This window comes from Onthophagus taurus, chromosome 10 (genome assembly GCF_036711975.1).
Source record: "Onthophagus taurus isolate NC chromosome 10, IU_Otau_3.0, whole genome shotgun sequence".
Classification (NCBI taxonomy): Eukaryota; Metazoa; Arthropoda; class Insecta; order Coleoptera; family Scarabaeidae; genus Onthophagus; species Onthophagus taurus.
The window spans coordinates 1,773,274-1,790,434 of NC_091975.1; the positions used below are offsets into that span (position 1 = coordinate 1,773,274).

Consider the following 17,161-nt stretch of genomic DNA (forward strand, 5'->3'; position numbering starts at 1 on the left):
AGTATTACCGTTGTATTTAATTAATAATCATAAAGCAAATCCAAGTACCTGTCTCTTATATAAAAATTAATTATAATGGCAAAGAGTACAAAAATTTTCATCTTGATTTTAGACATACAAAAATAATTGTTATTCACTTCCCAATATTTGCTATGCGTTATCAGTTTTTTTGACGATTCGTTTAAATGGTTTATCATTTAATCTTGTTAGGATTAAAAAAACGAGATGATTTTTTGATGAAGTTTATTACATCGATGTTCACAGGTGGCGTTGCTTATTCCTCTCACGATTTCCTCCTAAAACTTCTACTACCCTATCGTTCAACAGATGTCACCCAATCGGCAATTTTGTAAACATACACCCAGTATATTTAGAGGGAAACAATTTATTGATCAATTTGGGCTTTATTAAAATTTATGTCCAAATTTTTGTTGTTTTAAAAAAAGTAATTTTTGGTGTAAATTATTGATTTCTAAGATGAAACGACGCGTGCGCCCGAATACCTCTCCTAAAACCACTCTCACCATTCATAATCTCTCGCATATTCCTGGAGATCGTGGACGCTTTAAGTGCATAGGAATGTTTATTCGCGGAAACTGTTGGCCCTCGACACCGACCCACACAGTGTACGGTTTTTCCTTTTTGGTAATCAGGATAATGTCGGATCCGTGCAATTACGACCGTAAATCAATGCTTGCTGCCGAGTCGACGACGACGGCAGCAGCACGGTCTGGTACGAACTTGTCCGTACCGATGCATTCCTCGGTTGCGGGGGCACGCTAAATATGCTTGAACACGCGACATTACATATTTATAAAATCCCCTCATCAAATCTGGATCATTAAAATTATTATTGTCTTTTAAATCGATTTAAATCCATATAATATCATTTCAATTTTTTTTTTGGTCCGGATACGATCCTGTATTACACAGCCACATGTCGCAACGTTTCGTTCTTTCTACCTCTTCTCCATCTCTCTCTCTTTGCCCCAACCTTATTTTCGCTTTTCAACGGTCGGAGTCTTTTTTTTTCTCGCTTTTGCCTGTCTCCCTGTTCTCCCAGGTAGAGATATAGTTTGGCTAACGTTTCGGTCTGGCACCACACAAAGGCGACTACTACGACAAAGAATAACCTTCAAGTTTATAAAAATTAAATAATAAGGGATCAAAAAGATGGTGATGGCGGCGTTGTGACGCCGCGACGACAGTAAACATAGCGACGAGACGACGTCGACGCTCTCCGACTCGGCCAACTTAACGCCCTCGGTGAAGGTCATTGCCACACACACACTTGGTGTATTTTTGTCCAGCAAAGATCACGCCCACACTCTTAAGACTGTTAAGAGAAAAGAGGTGATCTTAATTTAATTTTAGATACTTTTAAGTATTTCATTTTTCTACCTGACATAATAATAAAAATCGTTTTCAATACGTCCCTGTCTTCTTTCCGACGTGTTCTTGGGTGCCAGCTGAGGGGCAGTCGTTTGTTGGAGTCGAGGCACAGCTGCTGCCCCGCCAGTTGAAGCCGAATCCTCGAAGGGTGAATTTCGCATTACCAAACCGTTACTAGTTATTCGAAAAAGTGTCGTTTGAGAGTGTTTATGCTATGGCCACTATGCTCTTTGAACCGAGTGCCCAATTTTTTTCTTGCACAGTCCCACCGCCAAATGTTATTGGGTAAGAATAAGAAATTTAACTTTATTATAAAGATTACGATTTAGATTATTTAATTTGAAATTGCTGCATGATTTAAATTTAAATTGAGTTACGTTAATATAAGAAAAACAATGCAGAAATTGTGGGGTCGCGTTATGTGCAGACTGTACCCAACCCGATTTTTACCTGAACCCGAGGGGGCTTTGTTGGGGATCGTTTCCAGAAGGAACTCACTCTATATTTAGAAAAGCTTCCCATTTAACTCTTAAATTTAAGGAGAAAACCTTTCTTAAAGAAGATTTCTTCAAAACTCCACAACTTTTATTTTTGGGCGTCAATGTATCTTTATTTATACATTTTTTTGATTCTTATACATATTTTGATTTTATTCCCTCTCTAATCCTTGATTCTTTTCCTCTTCATCCATCTCCCTATAAATCCTCGCCAATTCTGGTTGTGGGTTGTAAATTTCGTGAAACTTTAAAAACTGATATAAAAAAAAATAAAATTATATCGAGACAGATTTAAATAAACCGTTTATGTATGTATATATTTTTGTGAATCGTTAAAAGAAATCTTAATTGTATATAAAACTTAATAAGAATAAGTTCTTTAGATTTAGTAGATTTTTGATAAGTGTCGTGTGTCTTTTGGGTTGTCTAGAGTCTAGATTAACCGTTAATTTGTTTATTTAGTTTGTTTTCTTTCCGAACCCATTCTTATTTTTTGGGTTCTTTGTACAAGGTGTACCATTTTGTTGTAAGCGATGTTTTTTTTGAATTATTTGAAAACAATTATTATTATTTTATTGAAATTTGGAATTGTACAATTTGTTTAATCATTTTCTAAAAATGATGTCTGGTAGGTGACCTCCCCCAGCTGTCACCACAAAATTGAGCCCTTTTCCCAAGTGTTTTGGGCGTATGTTGGTCTTAATTTGCTCAACAGTGGAGTGTCTGGCTTGTTGACATAAACCTTGCTCTTAAGGTATCCCCACAGGAAAAAGTCAGGAGGCGTCAAATTAGGCGAACGCGTCGGCTAGTCGTAATTGCCATTTTTCGATATAAATCGATTTGGAAACATGATACGCAGCAAATCCATTGTTAATCATCGAGCAGTATGGCATGTTGCATCAATTTGCTGGAATTGATTTAAATCGATCATTTTCTTCAAGTTCAGTTGCCAAACCGTCATCGTAGGTGACCTACAGCAGCTATAGTATCATCACTATACGTGTACGGGGGTCTTAACGTTGGGCTTTGATGTTGCCACTGGCATTGAATTTCGCCACCAAACTTCGAATTCTCTTGACTGGGTGTTGAACGACTGCGATATTTAAATTTCACTATTTCTGCACGTTCTTGAGATGTGTAGTACTGAAATGACGTTATCAAACATGACGCTTTTAAAGCTGGTTGTCAAATTAATCAAAAGAAGCATCGGTTACAACAAAATGGTACACCCTGTATTTAAAAAAAACTTTAAACGTATTTCTTGTACTTTACATTAGAACAAATCGAGTCTAATTATTTTTTTTAATTCACGTTTATATTAACATTAACGATTAACTACTCCGTTTTTATTATTTTTACGTTTGTTGTCGTACGCTGGCCTCCTCTATTAATTTCTTTAATTTAAACAGTATATATCTATATATTTATATATTTACACACACAGTATTTAGTGCGGATTGTGAAGTAGATGATTTTGTTCTCTGTATACCTTTGTCATGTTCGCTACTACCATAGCATTATTATTATCATATTTTGTTTTTAATTACTCTATTTTAACACATGGTCGTTAATTAACCAACCAAACCAAAAAAAATGTTTTTAAGCGAATCGAGTCTCCGAGAGAATATCCGGGGCTCGATCGAACCTCTTTTTACTGATCGTATATTTTAGTTACACAGGAAGTGAAGGTGAGGCACGCGCGATCGGATTGAATCAAAGGACGAACTACACCGATCGTTGATCGAAAAGTTAACAAGAGTGGCCAAGGTAAAGAAACAAAAGTAAAAAAATAAACAAAAACCAATTAAATAAACCAGCAGATTACTATTTATAATTGGTAGAAAGAAATGTAGCGTACTAGAAATTGACGTTTTTTGCCTGTACTAAACCAATATTTTTATTATTACATCAAGAATTATACAGGTGTCTCATTGATGTTCGACAAGGCGTTTCATTCCAAATACTATTATTTTCTTTGCAAAATGTTTCAGTTAATATTTTTGACATAATATTTTAGTAGCCTTGACATATTATGACAACTGAGACGTAACCTAAAAGTCAAATATTTGACATAACCTCTAAAATATGAATTGACACATATCAACCATCGAGTGCCGCCAACATAAAAAATGTTCCCTTATTTTTGACGTTTCTTAACTTTGAAAGCCAAAAATTTTAGCCATTTATGGGTTTACATTATTTTTACTCTAGTATTTGTGATTAAAATTATGCCACGACTTACAGAAACACACTATAGATATGGTCAAGGACAGTAGAATCTATCAGGACTGCTACATCCATTGTTGTGACAACCTGCCCGCAAACTACGTCACACCATTTTCCACGCCCAGCTGTTGTTATGGTCTATGCGTTTGCTGTGTATTTTTAGAGGTTATATCCTAGACGTATTCATATTATTTTTGAAGTTTTATGTTTTTAGACGTATTAATGTCTATCATATAACCTCTAAAAACGCAGACAGTTACCAGGCGTGGCAAATAGTGTGACGTAGAGTGCGGGCAACCAATCCCTAGTGGACTACAAAAATACAATGGATGTAGCAGTCCTGTTAGATTCTACTGTCCTTGAGATATGGTTATATAAAAATAAAACCAGTTTAGAAGATTATTCAAGTAGCTAAAACCATAAAAGTTCAAATTTTGTTTTGAAAATGAGTTTGTTGAAAAATTTAAGTTGCAATTTTGGCAAAAACATTTTTGAAGGTTTCTCTAAAGCTTCTCATCCACTTATTCAGAGTAGTTTTAGTTGTTAATTACATCATCCATAATTAGATTTCCAGGAGAACTTGCAGTTGCTCGACATAAGCTTTGAATTGGTATCATCTTGTTACAGAAAACGTTTTTAGGCTTAAGTTTGAAAGAAGTTAAAAAAAAAACGTTGTATGATAATCAAAAGTTTTCGGATAATGATGAGTAAACCTCAAACATGTGTTCTTGGATATATTACGATGCTGAATCGGCAAAACATATCTGTTTACCGATAACGCTATTTAATCAGTTTGAAAATCCTATGTTTTTCGTTTTGACGGTTTAGTTTTTGTGTCAAAGGATATCTTCAGGAATACGTCAACTTAATATTTTAATATAATTTTTAAATAATGCACTTTCGAACATCTTTAAGACACCCGATGTATTCAATTAATTAACTATTAATTAGCTAATCTTTAGTGTTTTCGTCTCAATACAAACACAATCATCATCATCATCATTATTTTTTTTTTTAATTAACTCTTATTTTCATTTGTATTAAACCGTATTTATGTGTAACTTTATTGTAGAAGAAGATATGACGTGCAAAAGACGTTTTACACATCATACTTTATTTTTTTACCTTAATAATAATGTATAAAAGGCCTTTTTTCTCCCTTTACCAACATAAAAAAATTAAAAAGAAGAAAAAGATAGTGGTCCTTTTGTCTCATTACTCGAGTACAATTGAGACCTTTCTTTTTTTCTATACCTTTCTTTCGCTCGCGGGTTTTGGTTCATAGCTGGGAAACGTCCCATTGTTTTGCTTATTACCGGGAAGGGGGAAAAAGCAATATCAAGAATGAGGTTTCAATTGTACTGAGAGCACATTACTACAATATTTTATTTTTTGTATTAGTGTAGATGAAGTTTCGTTTTATGTGATGGGGGGGGCATGATCGAAACGAATAAATCAGTTTTAACGAGAAAGCTGATATATAAATAAGTTTTAAGTTATACTTAAAATTATTTATTTAGAATAACTAATTTAATATAGTATTTAATTTAATTAGATTCAAAGGGGGGTCTTCGAAAATCGATACATCTCTTTATCGCCGTCGTCGGTAGAGGGTGCAACAATCGAGGTCGCCATTTTGAATGGATCGAACGTTAGAGGGCGCGCGCCGTTACCTCTCCCGAAGCCCAAAAACCCTCTTTGGGAGAGCGGGTGGTTGTTCCAAGGCGGAGGATCAATATTTAGCTCCACCCTACAAAGTCCCCATGTTTCCGTTCGCTTCTCTTCCATTGTTCTCATCTTTTAGACATTTTTCAAAAGCAAAAAGGGACTAAAAAGTAGCAAAATAGCAGACTTCTTTTTTGCCGTTTCTTTATTTAAATTCTTTTTGTTAAATTTTCTTTGTATTCTTCGTCGATTTTGCACCGGGATGTAATGTAGGAAATGAAATGTAGGGATTAAGAAAAATCTGTTCGATTTTAAATCACCACTTTTTCAAAAAATTTATATTTATAAAAATCACAAATTTGTAATAACCACTTTTTGTTGCACTTTCTTTAGTCTTCTTTTGGGGTGTTTTTGAAAACAGGGCTAGGGTCATGTCCCGAAGCAGCAGTAAAGGATAAAATACCTACTGCTGTGACAGGACAATATCCTAGACCTATTCGGTTTGTTATTCCATTTTATAACAATTTCTTCTTTTAATAATTCTCTTGTTTATGAGTTAAAGTTGTTTGAATATACAAGGAGAGGACGACCAGAGATTATTTTTAGGGGAGAGTTGCGCGTACGCGAACCCTACGAAGACTGAGCCGCGGGGGCGACGGGCGCCCTTCGTGTTGCCGCCACCATCGAAAACGAGCCTGCGCCGCCGCCGCCACGTCACCGAGAACCGCGCCCCGCATCACTAATGTATACACACGTGCCTGATTCGGCGCTTTGCCACCCTTATTGATCGAATAACGGGGAAAGGGGCGCGCGCGCGATTCACCCCCGGGAACTTCTAACACAAAAAAAGAACGAAAAAAATAAATAAAATAAAAAATAGGATGACCTTTTTACTACTTCGTTTATAACAAGAAGAAGGTGTGTGTGTTTGTTGTAACAATTCCTCATTGAGTATTGTTGGAATCTACTCTTTAATATGTAACAGACTCTTTTGCGCAGAAAATATATAGCAATTGTCTTCGACAAGAAAAAACTGAGTACTCTTTGTAACCAATCATACATTTAACTTCTATAAGCTCACGTTTATTTGATACAGACCATGGTTCAAAATCTGAAGAGAAGTAAAAATTTGAACAAAATTGTTAAGAATAACTTATTTGATACACTTGAATTCAGATATCCAACTTATAACCTGCTATTGATTGTTTTTTTAATTTAATATTTGGTATCCAAAACTTTAGCTTCTTCGAAATATGTTCCTTGTAAATTTAAGCCGACTTACCTGATTTTTTTTATTTATAAAGGGCTTCTTCGCCGAACAGTTTCAGCATTTCAAGACTTTCCTAAATCTTCTTGGATTTCGACAGCCAATTCATTTACAAATATTATTCTTAACAATTACGTTCAAATTTTGTCTAAAAAATTCTGTGTTTACAATTCACACCTCTTTAAATTTTAAACTAGATAGTGTATCAAAGTTGTGAGCACATTTTTTTCATAAACCAACCATAACTTGCTGTGACAGTTTGCTTCTTTTCAGATAAAGAAGAGGATAAAAGACCGTAACATATTTTCAACATTCAACGTTTTTTAAATGTGTTTTAATCGTAATTTTATTTACTTGAATTATTTATGTATAAATATAACACCAAAAAACGAAATTTCTTTTTAAATAATGACACATTAAATGTCAACGTGACAAATTCATTTCAAAACATGACGTAACAAAATTCCCTGTTTCTCTTGTTACCAACTTTGTAAATTTTGACAGGTATAAAAAAAAATCCAAGTATAGTGAATTTTACTTACGATGTAATATACAAAAATATTTCTATAGAAACCTAGTTACTTTATCCCACATAAAATGCAAATTATCAATAAAATTTGACATTTCTGACACTAGACCTAGAACTAGAAACATTCGGGTTTATCATCGGTGCGTCTGAAGACGCCTGAAAATGTACAGCTAAACCCGAAAGTTTCTAGTTCTTGGTCTAGTTTTACACTAGCACTATCACTAGAACTAACATAAGACCTAAAACTAGAATCATTCGGGTTTAGCCGTCTTGAGAGACGTGCGGATAAACCTGAATATCTCTTGTTTTAGGTCTAGTGCGTCTCATAAGACGGCCGAAATTTCAGGGTTATCATGTCACCTTTTTCCAAGCAAACCTTTTCTTTTGCAAAACTACCTAATGCCAGTACTATTAAGCTATATTACATTTTATGTGGGACAGTGCAAGTGCATAGTAGTTTCGTAACTATGGTTACTCTGTATATGTTTTAGGATATCAAAAAATAAAAAAATGATAATTCTTACCTTGCTTACTTTTGGATTTTCCAGGTCGATTTTCTCATCAACTCTTTTCCCGTTTGGATCGCTAACTCTATAAACAAAAATTAAAATTAAACCTAATTTAAAAAAAAAATGTCCAACTTTAAAGAGTGAGTAGAAGATACGCTCTAAAAATCATTGTTAAAATAAATTAGTTACGTTTCCTTTTCACGGCGGCAAAATCTCGATTTCGCTTTTAATTTCACTCTTTAAAATTGTTTCGTTCCGTAAACGAATAAATCCAATTCGATTTTATTCGATTTCTTTATAAATTTAATACTCACAGACAATAGTCCGGTCTTGTCAACCATTGGTAAGTGACGAACCATGGAACATTGGCGTAAACGAATCCGGCGATGACAAATATCGGAGTAACCTAGAATAAAAAAAATGTTTTTATTTAATTGTGTTTTATATTTTTTTATGTTTATATTATTTTATTATAGTACTGCCATGAACGATGGCCGAAATGGTATTCTCGAGCAAGATCTTCACAGCTCTATTAAATTAAATGGTAGTCATTCGGGATCGTCCGGTAGAAGCACTCCTAATAACAGCTCAGATCCCGCTCCAGGAAAATTATTCGTCGGCGGTCTTAGCTGGCAAACATCGAGCGAAAAACTCAGGGAATATTTCGGGATGTTTGGAAATGTTACTGATGTGCTCATCATGAAAGATCCAATCACGCAGGTAAAAATAAAAACTATTTCAGTTTTATTTTATATCTTTTTTGTTAAAAAACCAATAAAGTTTTTTTTTATAAATAGACTTTTATTATTGTCTTAAAAAAAACTTTATTACCTACTCATTAAATTGAGTGGACTTGCCAAAATCTAAACGTTCCCTTTTTTATATTTTTAGAGAAGTCGAGGATTTGGATTTATAACCTTCTCAGATCCATCGAGTGTTGATAACGTATTAAAAGTTCCGATTCATACCCTAGATGGGAAAAAAATCGATCCAAAACATGCGACGCCTAAAAATCGCCCAAAACAACCGAGTAAAACCAAAAAAATCTTCGTCGGCGGAGTCAGCCAAGATACATCGGCCGAAGAGGTTAAAGCTTATTTTAATCAATTTGGTAAAGTTGAAGAGACGGTGATGTTGATGGATCAACAAACGAAACGTCACCGCGGTTTCGGTTTCGTAACCTTTGAAAGTGAAGAGGTGGTCGATCGCGTCTGCGACATCCATTATCATACGTTAAAAAATAAGCGAGTTGAGTGTAAGAAAGCTCAACCGAAAGAGGCGGTTCAAGCGAATGCTCAATTATTGGGTAAACGGTTAATGTTGAGTGGTTTGGGGATGAGAATGGCCGCTCCAACAGCGGGGGCGATTGCGGCTGCTGCTGCTGCAAATCCATTGGCTGTCGTTCAAGCTCAAGCTCACGTTCAAGCGGCGGCAGCGGCTGCAGCAGCGGCTCAAGCTCAAACAGCAGCGGTAACAGGATATGGAAAATTGTTATATCCACCATTAGCCGGTTATCGTTACGCCCCATACCCAATCCCAACAGTAAGTGCCGGAGTCGGTGCAGCTGCGGGCGGAAATCCAGCTCAAGGACCAGCAACAGCAGCTGCAGCCCCAGCTTTGGCACCTCAGGTTACAGCCAGTCCGTATCAAGGTTACAATTTAACTAATGTTGATATGTCAAGCTTCCAAGGAGTAGATTGGGGATCAATGTACGGAATGGGAATGTATGTTTGAATAATGTAAGGTAGCGATTTGCTCATAATTAATCGCTTTTTTTCTATTTCTTAATTTTATTATTATTATTACTTTTTTTTGTTGAGAAAAATACTCTTCCCGTTTTAATTTGAAGATAAAGACGTTAGTTGTAATAATAATAACGGTTATTATAACGATAATAATAATTATAATAACGACAAACAATAATTATATATGTATTAACAAAAAACTATTCTCATATGGACTTCCAAGTACATATTACATATACATATTTCTGCAAAAAATAAAAAAACATGGAGTCAATGGCAAAAAGAAAATGGTGTTGTGCCTGTTTCAACTTAAATAAGGCTTATTGTACATAGAATCTCATTAATGTTGTTATTTACTAAAAGAAGAACTGTTGCTTGGAAAAAAAGATTGATGGAAAGGAAATAACTGGATCAGTTTTACCAGAAACGTTTGTTATTTCGCCTTAGACTATTTTAAGCATTAAGTAAAAAACTTATTTATATTAAAAATTAAGCTAAACAATAATAATAATGTATACAGACGCGAAACGAAGCATCAAATTGCTTTTAACTTAACCGATTTCATAAAATAATAATTTTTAGCATTTAGTAGCAATAACACGCAATAAGGAGGACAATTTTTCGATAGAAAACGGTATGAAAAACACGATCAGTATTAATTAATAGACGAAAACTAATCGAAATTAACTTTAAAAAAAATTAAAACTACATAAATCGTATTAGCGTGTACTTAAACTAATATTTAAAGAGAAAAAGAATAATAACTAAACCCCAATCTCAAGATCTCACTTTGCGTAGAACTGCGTTCATTTAAATCGATTTAAAAAAAAAAAACTTCCTTAAAACTATTTTGTCGACGCTTGCCAAAAGAATAATAGATAAGAAGGGAAAATCCCAGTTAATCTTCCAAAAAAAATCTTATTTTGTATTACTTAACAGGGTTTGTTTATTATTAATAAGTAATTAACAATTTATTCAGGAAAATGTTGAAATAAAACGAAAGTTTGAAGGGTTAAAAAAAAATAAGGTTGATATTTTATTACCTAACTTCAAGTGAATGAAATTGGTACAGTGAAGACGTCAAATATGTAATCTATACTTCGTAAAATAAAAAGTAGTCACCCATGGTTCTTAAACGACAAAACATATTTTTATTACTTTATTTAACAAAAATAGAAGTATGTAATACATACTATTCAAACTAAAATACTCATCTGGGTCATTATCGGATTTATCGTCTTTATTTACCTCATCCGCTCGTTATAGGCGATACAAAACATGCAACATAATTAGTTCGTTATAACCGAGATTTTTAAAATTGTAAAGATAGGACTTAAAGGCATGCTCGTCTTCACTGTATTGTTATTATTCTAGGATATTGAAATTTTTTTTGGATCATTAGAACAAACCCTAATAAGATTTTTTTGTAACTCCTAATTTTCTTTACAACTCCTCATCTAGTCAATCAAAAAAAAAAAGAAATCGTTTTTTCCCTAAAAAAGAAAAAGCATCCCTTCAAAGATGACTTTTCTTTCTCTCCTACATTCCTTAATGTTTTTTTTAATCGAACAAAACGGTTTTAATCGTACCATTCTTTAAATTTTAATTTAAATTTACAAGAAACTAATTAGATATGTGATTTACGGACCAATGTGTCGCTTACGACGGCTGACTGCCGAATAAAAAAAAAATAAGCTGTTAAAACCCCTTTTTTATCTAAGTAAAAAGATCTCGATTGATTTCCGTTCCTTTTTAAACCTACTGAAATGTATTAATTCAAGTTTATGATATAAAAAATCGGTTGGAAAATTAAAAAAAAAATTAATAAATAAATACTCGTATGTTTTTTCTTTAGTGGTGTATTAATACACAAAGTAACTGTGATATTTATCGTAAGTTTTTAATAGAATAAAAATCATTGAGGTTTTTTGTAATTGGAGAAATTGGGGTTTAAACACTTAAATAGAAACTTCCGTAATTTAAAACATAAATAAACTCATAAACTCGATAATATTAGTTTAAAGGAAAAAAATGATTTTTAATAATTAATAATTTAATAAAATGTACAAGGCAGTTATTTTCTTTTTTATTATTAATTGATTTATTAATTATTTTTTTCAAATACGTTCCGTGACTGTTTTTTTTTTAATTTTAAGTAATTTATTGTAGAACGCCGTTCGAAAAAAAATGGTGTATGACTGCTCAAACCTTGTGATAATTGTTAGGTAGCGGCAGGTGCATATACAAAAAAAAATTAGGTCGGGCTCCCGTTTCAAAGTGCCAAAAAACGTTAAAAACCTATTAAAATAAAAAGTTTTGGGGGAACGGAGCCCAACCGACGGTGTCAGTGCGTTCGATAAGCAACAACAAAAAGAAATTAAAAAACCATAATAATTAAAACATTATTAAATGGTGTTTGCTTATTGGGGCGCTTTCTCTAATCCGTTATTAAACAGCAATAAGTGTTGTGAGACAAGAATTAAGCCCTCTATTTTTGTATTAGACTATTCCTAGTTGGTAGAACTTAAAAAAGAATGAAAATTGTAATAATCAAGTTTTCCTCAAGTTTTAATCCGTTAGTTCCCATCACGCCCCCTATATTCAAAACGAACGGTTTTCTCAAACCAATCCCAAATTAAAATAAAAATTAAAATTAAACAACTTCGATAAGACTCTCGAAGCGTTTTGATTGTTGTAAATATAAGACGTAAACGTTAATAATCGATAACGCTGGGCCTTTTAAAATCGTTGGTACAATTTTGAGTAAATTTTTTTTAAAAAATTGCATCATCGGTTTTAAGGGGTGTATAACTTTAAGGATTTAAGTATTTAAGGATTTTACTCTCGGTCAATAAATATTATACATAATATATCTTTTATCGAAACGAATATAAACACTGGATCAAAAAAAAAAGGATTAGAAAAGATTTTTGGAACATAATATCTACAAGATAACCATTAAAATGAACGAAAATGAGAAGAAAATAAGTATTATACTATTATTATTTTGACGTATTATAGAAAAGTAACGAGAAACTTAAAAAAATAATTAAAAAAAATTAGTGTTAGTTTTTTGTAGTAAGTATGTTTGTGTGTAGCGTAGTCTACATTGCACTGTAGTAGAGTTGTATTGAATAAAGTAGTCTTATGAACGTAGAGTATTGCTGTGCTTGTTCAAAATACAAAAAAAAAATAAATTACCTCGATATTATACATATTTAACTTGCTTGACAAAAAAAACATAACATCATACTTAAAAAAGCAGATAAAAACGCGATTTTTTATTTAAAAAAATCGTTGCTACCGCTATTTATTATTATTACCTATTTACTTAATACTCACCACTATTTACTACTATTACTACTATTTAGCTGTTGTAACAGTAACAAAAAGTATTAATTAATAGTTTTAAAAAAATGTTACAAATACATTTTTAATTTTCCCCAAACATCCTTTTAATTTAATTTTAATTTCTTTCTTTTACCCATAATTTCTTTTTTATCAAATAATTCTAGTCCTTTTTTTTAATTATAAAAAAAAAATAATCACTGCTTACTGTGATAACAGTCTGGTCACTCACTGCACGGTTTGTGTCTGTGTATAGCTGTTTTTTCCCGTGCCTTACCGCACTGCGGATCGGACAATACTTAAAAAGAAATACCGAGAAAAAATCTTAAAAAAATAATAATGTCGATATTAAAAAGAAACAAACATCGAGTGAGACCAAAATGATAAATGGAACTGCGGAAACAAAAAAAACTTTTAAAACGCTGATTAAGAACGAAATAAAGTTTTAAAAAAGATCCTTTGTAGATATACTACAAAATTAACTAGAGTAAATAACAAAACTTTGTAGAGTGTCGTAGAATACTTGGCCTGTTTGTGTATGCAGTAGAAGCAATTATTCTCTTCCCCCGACCCCCCTTTTCTTATTAATATGGAGTCATAAAAATTTGTTTAAAAAAAATATTTGAAATGTAAATCATTAATTAATATTAATCTAACATTACTTTAGAATTATTCCCTTCTCTTCAATAACACCATGATGCTTGCGTATCATGGTTAATCCTAATAAAATTAGGGAATTTCATATAACTCGCAATATATGAATAGACAGTAACCACAATTACGAAACTACTATGGACTTCCATAAAATGCAACATTGCTTAATAGTACAGGCATTGGAGTTTTGCTTGGAAAAAGGTGACGTCCTTATGATAACCTGAGTTTTCGGCCGTCTTTAGAGACATGCGGCTGAACCCGAATAATTCTAGTTCTTGGTCTAGTGCTAGTAAACTAACACTAGACATAAGAACTAGAAATATTCGGGTTTAGCCGTGCGTCTTCAGACATCAATTATAATCATTTTTAAGATAATCAAATTTCAAGTAGTTTTCTTTAAAATTTTTATGACTCACTATATTATTTTTTAATTTAATAAATTTGTTATTTCCCATGAAGTAGGATTTTTGATTAAAACAAAAACAAGTACCTCTGCTTCATCGATGTGTTTTTGATTTTCCTAATTCTTTTCATTTTATTAATTAATCGTATTTTTAAACGTTGCATTTTTTCTTAGGGGCATTTACTTAGAAACGAGGCGTAGGTTTTATTATTCTTATTACTATAACTATAAAGAGGTTTCTATCTTTCTTTGATTTATTTTTACTTAGATTTATTTTTAGAAGTTGTTCTTTGCGTAGATTTTTTTAAAAACAAAATAAATCAAAAAAAAAATCATTTCTCAAGAAAATTAATAAGATAAAATTGGGAACATGTACTCTTCGTTCATCGTTAGACAAAGACGTGCCTTGTTGTCTTCCTTGGCCTTTGTTGTTTTAAAAAAGAAAAAAAATCAAGACGATGACAACGCTAATTAAATTTAAAATTTTCAAGCGTTCATACAATAATCAAAAATGATTATTAAAATCAATTAATCAAGACAAGGAAATAAAGTAACGCAAGAGGAAAATGAAACGACTGTTACAGACGAAAAAACCCCCTGACATATCGTTTTTTGTAATATAACGAAAATGATTAAGAATTTAAAGCAAAAAAATAATAAAATAACCATAGGTTTAAGACTCTTCTGTTTAATAGACTCCTACTACTACATTTTAAAACATTAAACGCAAAAAAATATTCCAAAGATTTAATTTTTTTGGATTTAAAAACGATTTTTTTCTAATCCAAAAAAAATATATTAATACAGTGTCAACTTACAGGCCTAAAGTACAAATAAATTTCGTTTTGAAATGTGTACAAATTTGTCCTTTCTTTTTATTTTATTTCTAGTAAATAATCCCTTTTTATATTAATTTCATTATTTTTGTGTGTTTATGGATAATGGTATAATCTCATATTTTTAAGATCAAAATAAGTCCATATTCGGATTCTAGTTAAAATCTCTACAGTGAAAGCTCTCTAATAAGCGGGACAGTGACGCTTCCATTACTTTTGTCCACTTATCAGAGATGTCCTGAGACATCTCATACAGAGCTTACGAGAAAAGTCGTATGTTCGAATAATTAATGATTTTAGTTTAGAAATCATATTCAATGTGTCTTTATAAAATGTGATTGGATCCTCTTCCCGTTTTCCCTCAATTTCAACATTTTCCGAAAAGTTTGTGTCATCTGTATCGACGTTTTGATCAAGAGTTAAATCTTCTGATGTTTTTACATTATCTATTCCCAGTTCTTTACTACATATATGTAAATCAGCTAGACTCGCAAGTGGCAAATTATGTTCACCATCGTAGTCACTGTCAGTTGAACTTCCTTGCTCCATTTGTTGAAACAATTTCTAATTGTTAGATTTAATAAAATACAAGCTCTCTGTTGTCACTTCGACGTCTTCGTCTGATTACTCACGCGCCCGCTTAAGGGAAAGAAATTTATATATGAAAATATAAGTTTAGGGTTGATTCTAAGATTTTTGTCCGCTTATTAGAGCTGTCCGCAAGGAGAGCTTTCACTATATTATAAACATTTATCGCCAAACAGTTATATTTTGTTATAAAACTTAATCCATCTATCAAGTAATGAGACAATGAAGATTTGGTGCACACTTCAAAGTTATTATGCAAATTAAATATGTACATTTTATTTCAATATTTCTATCGGTCTATATTCCCTGGTTGCTGGAAAATCCATTCTTCTTAATTATTGTACGTGACACAATCTCAAAAAATAATCCTTATCCCTTATTGAACTATGATGTGTGTAGGATACAGGGAGATCTCCAAGTTGATAAACAAGTATCTTTTGCCAATAATTTAGCATTATTTTCCGCCAATCTTGCTTTGCACAATCGAGTTCCTTTTGAGGCAATTCGTGATGAAGCCAGATTTATTTCGCTCTTAATAAAATAATTAGAACAGATAAGTTGGTATCGATTAAATCAGTAAAAATCTTACCTTTCTCATTGTAATCCGCTTTCTTGACAACATTTTTTTCACTTCACCAGTCTACATTTTATTGTTATCCGAATCTCCCGGAGATTCAAATTAAGTATTTAATAAAGTACATAGTTAAGTACATGATATAATCAATCAAATTAACTACGAATGACTTATAATAGAGTTAATTAATTAAACAAAGCAATCGACCTATTTTGATCTCAAAAATAAGTTTTATATTAACCCACATTTTTAATAAATACGAAATGTTACCAAGAAAATGTGAAGTTTTAATTAGTTAAATCGTAAGGTTTGTATAAATTTTATTTAAAATGTCATTTTTTGAAACTTGATGTAGCGCCATCTTTTGGTGTCTTTCCCAAATTTAATAATTAAACATTTTTATTGAAAATAAATTAAAAAAATTACTAAAATTCGACTACGATAACATTAAAAATCAGTTTTTGTTTTGGATTTTAAATAAATTTGGTTTGGATAACATTTTTTTTAACTGATTTTTAGTTCCAAATTGAGGTTATGTTTGATATTAAAGTTTGATTTCAAAATGATTTTATTTATACGTATCATTTCTTACCTCGGGATGTTGTCTTATGTAAAAATCGACAGTGTCTTTTCCCCTCCAAAACGGATTATTCTAATAAAAATACAAACAAAATTAAGATGAATTTTTTTAAATTTAACAAGATATAAGTTTACTTACAGGATCGGCAAGTTTTTTACTCATTTTGATACCCATTTTTTTATTTATTGTATTTTTCGATTTTCACTAAAATTTTGTAAAAAGTTTATATTTTTAAAGTAAGTTACATTGACATTTTATTCTTGACAAAGTCTTTTTTTGTTTTTTTTTTTTAATACGGTTACTTTGATCGTAACATAAAATAAGTTTTGTGTGTTATTTGGGTTGCCT

General features: G+C 32.0%; 2 protein-coding genes and 1 long non-coding RNA gene across 7 annotated transcripts in view; 1 reads left to right on the top strand and 2 right to left on the bottom strand.

The window, feature by feature from the left end:
* LOC111428185 (RNA-binding protein musashi) overlaps nucleotides 1-12,986 on the top strand; it is a 32,593-nt gene extending 19,607 nt beyond the window's left edge. For 3 of the 5 annotated variants that reach the window (XM_023063606.2, XM_071199156.1, XM_071199157.1), the window contains exons 3-4: nucleotides 8,562-8,805; nucleotides 8,977-12,986. In XM_023063606.2, coding sequence (XP_022919374.1) covers nucleotides 8,562-8,805; nucleotides 8,977-9,819 — 1,087 coding nt within the window. In that variant the 3' untranslated portion in view covers nucleotides 9,820-12,986. Of the gene's footprint in view, nucleotides 1-1,517; nucleotides 1,678-3,560; nucleotides 3,657-8,561; nucleotides 8,806-8,976 lie in introns of those variants that run through there. The other 2 variants (XM_071199158.1, XM_023063605.2) reach the window with 2 other exon arrangements.
* LOC111428188 (uncharacterized) lies at nucleotides 1,976-17,083 on the bottom strand. The gene is made up of 5 exons (XM_071199160.1): nucleotides 16,952-17,083; nucleotides 16,826-16,885; nucleotides 8,400-8,491; nucleotides 8,101-8,167; nucleotides 1,976-2,143 (listed from the first exon to the last, which is right to left on the bottom strand). Exons 1-5 carry the CDS (start codon nucleotides 16,985-16,987, stop codon nucleotides 2,042-2,044), a joined length of 357 nt encoding a protein of 118 aa, XP_071055261.1. The 5' UTR covers nucleotides 16,988-17,083; the 3' UTR covers nucleotides 1,976-2,041.
* LOC139431440 (uncharacterized) lies at nucleotides 14,969-16,819 on the bottom strand. Its single transcript, XR_011641556.1, has 2 exons — nucleotides 16,249-16,819; nucleotides 14,969-16,190 (listed from the first exon to the last, which is right to left on the bottom strand). It is a non-coding gene; the product is annotated as an uncharacterized lncRNA (long non-coding RNA).
* Nucleotides 17,084-17,161: the final 78 nt, after the last annotated feature.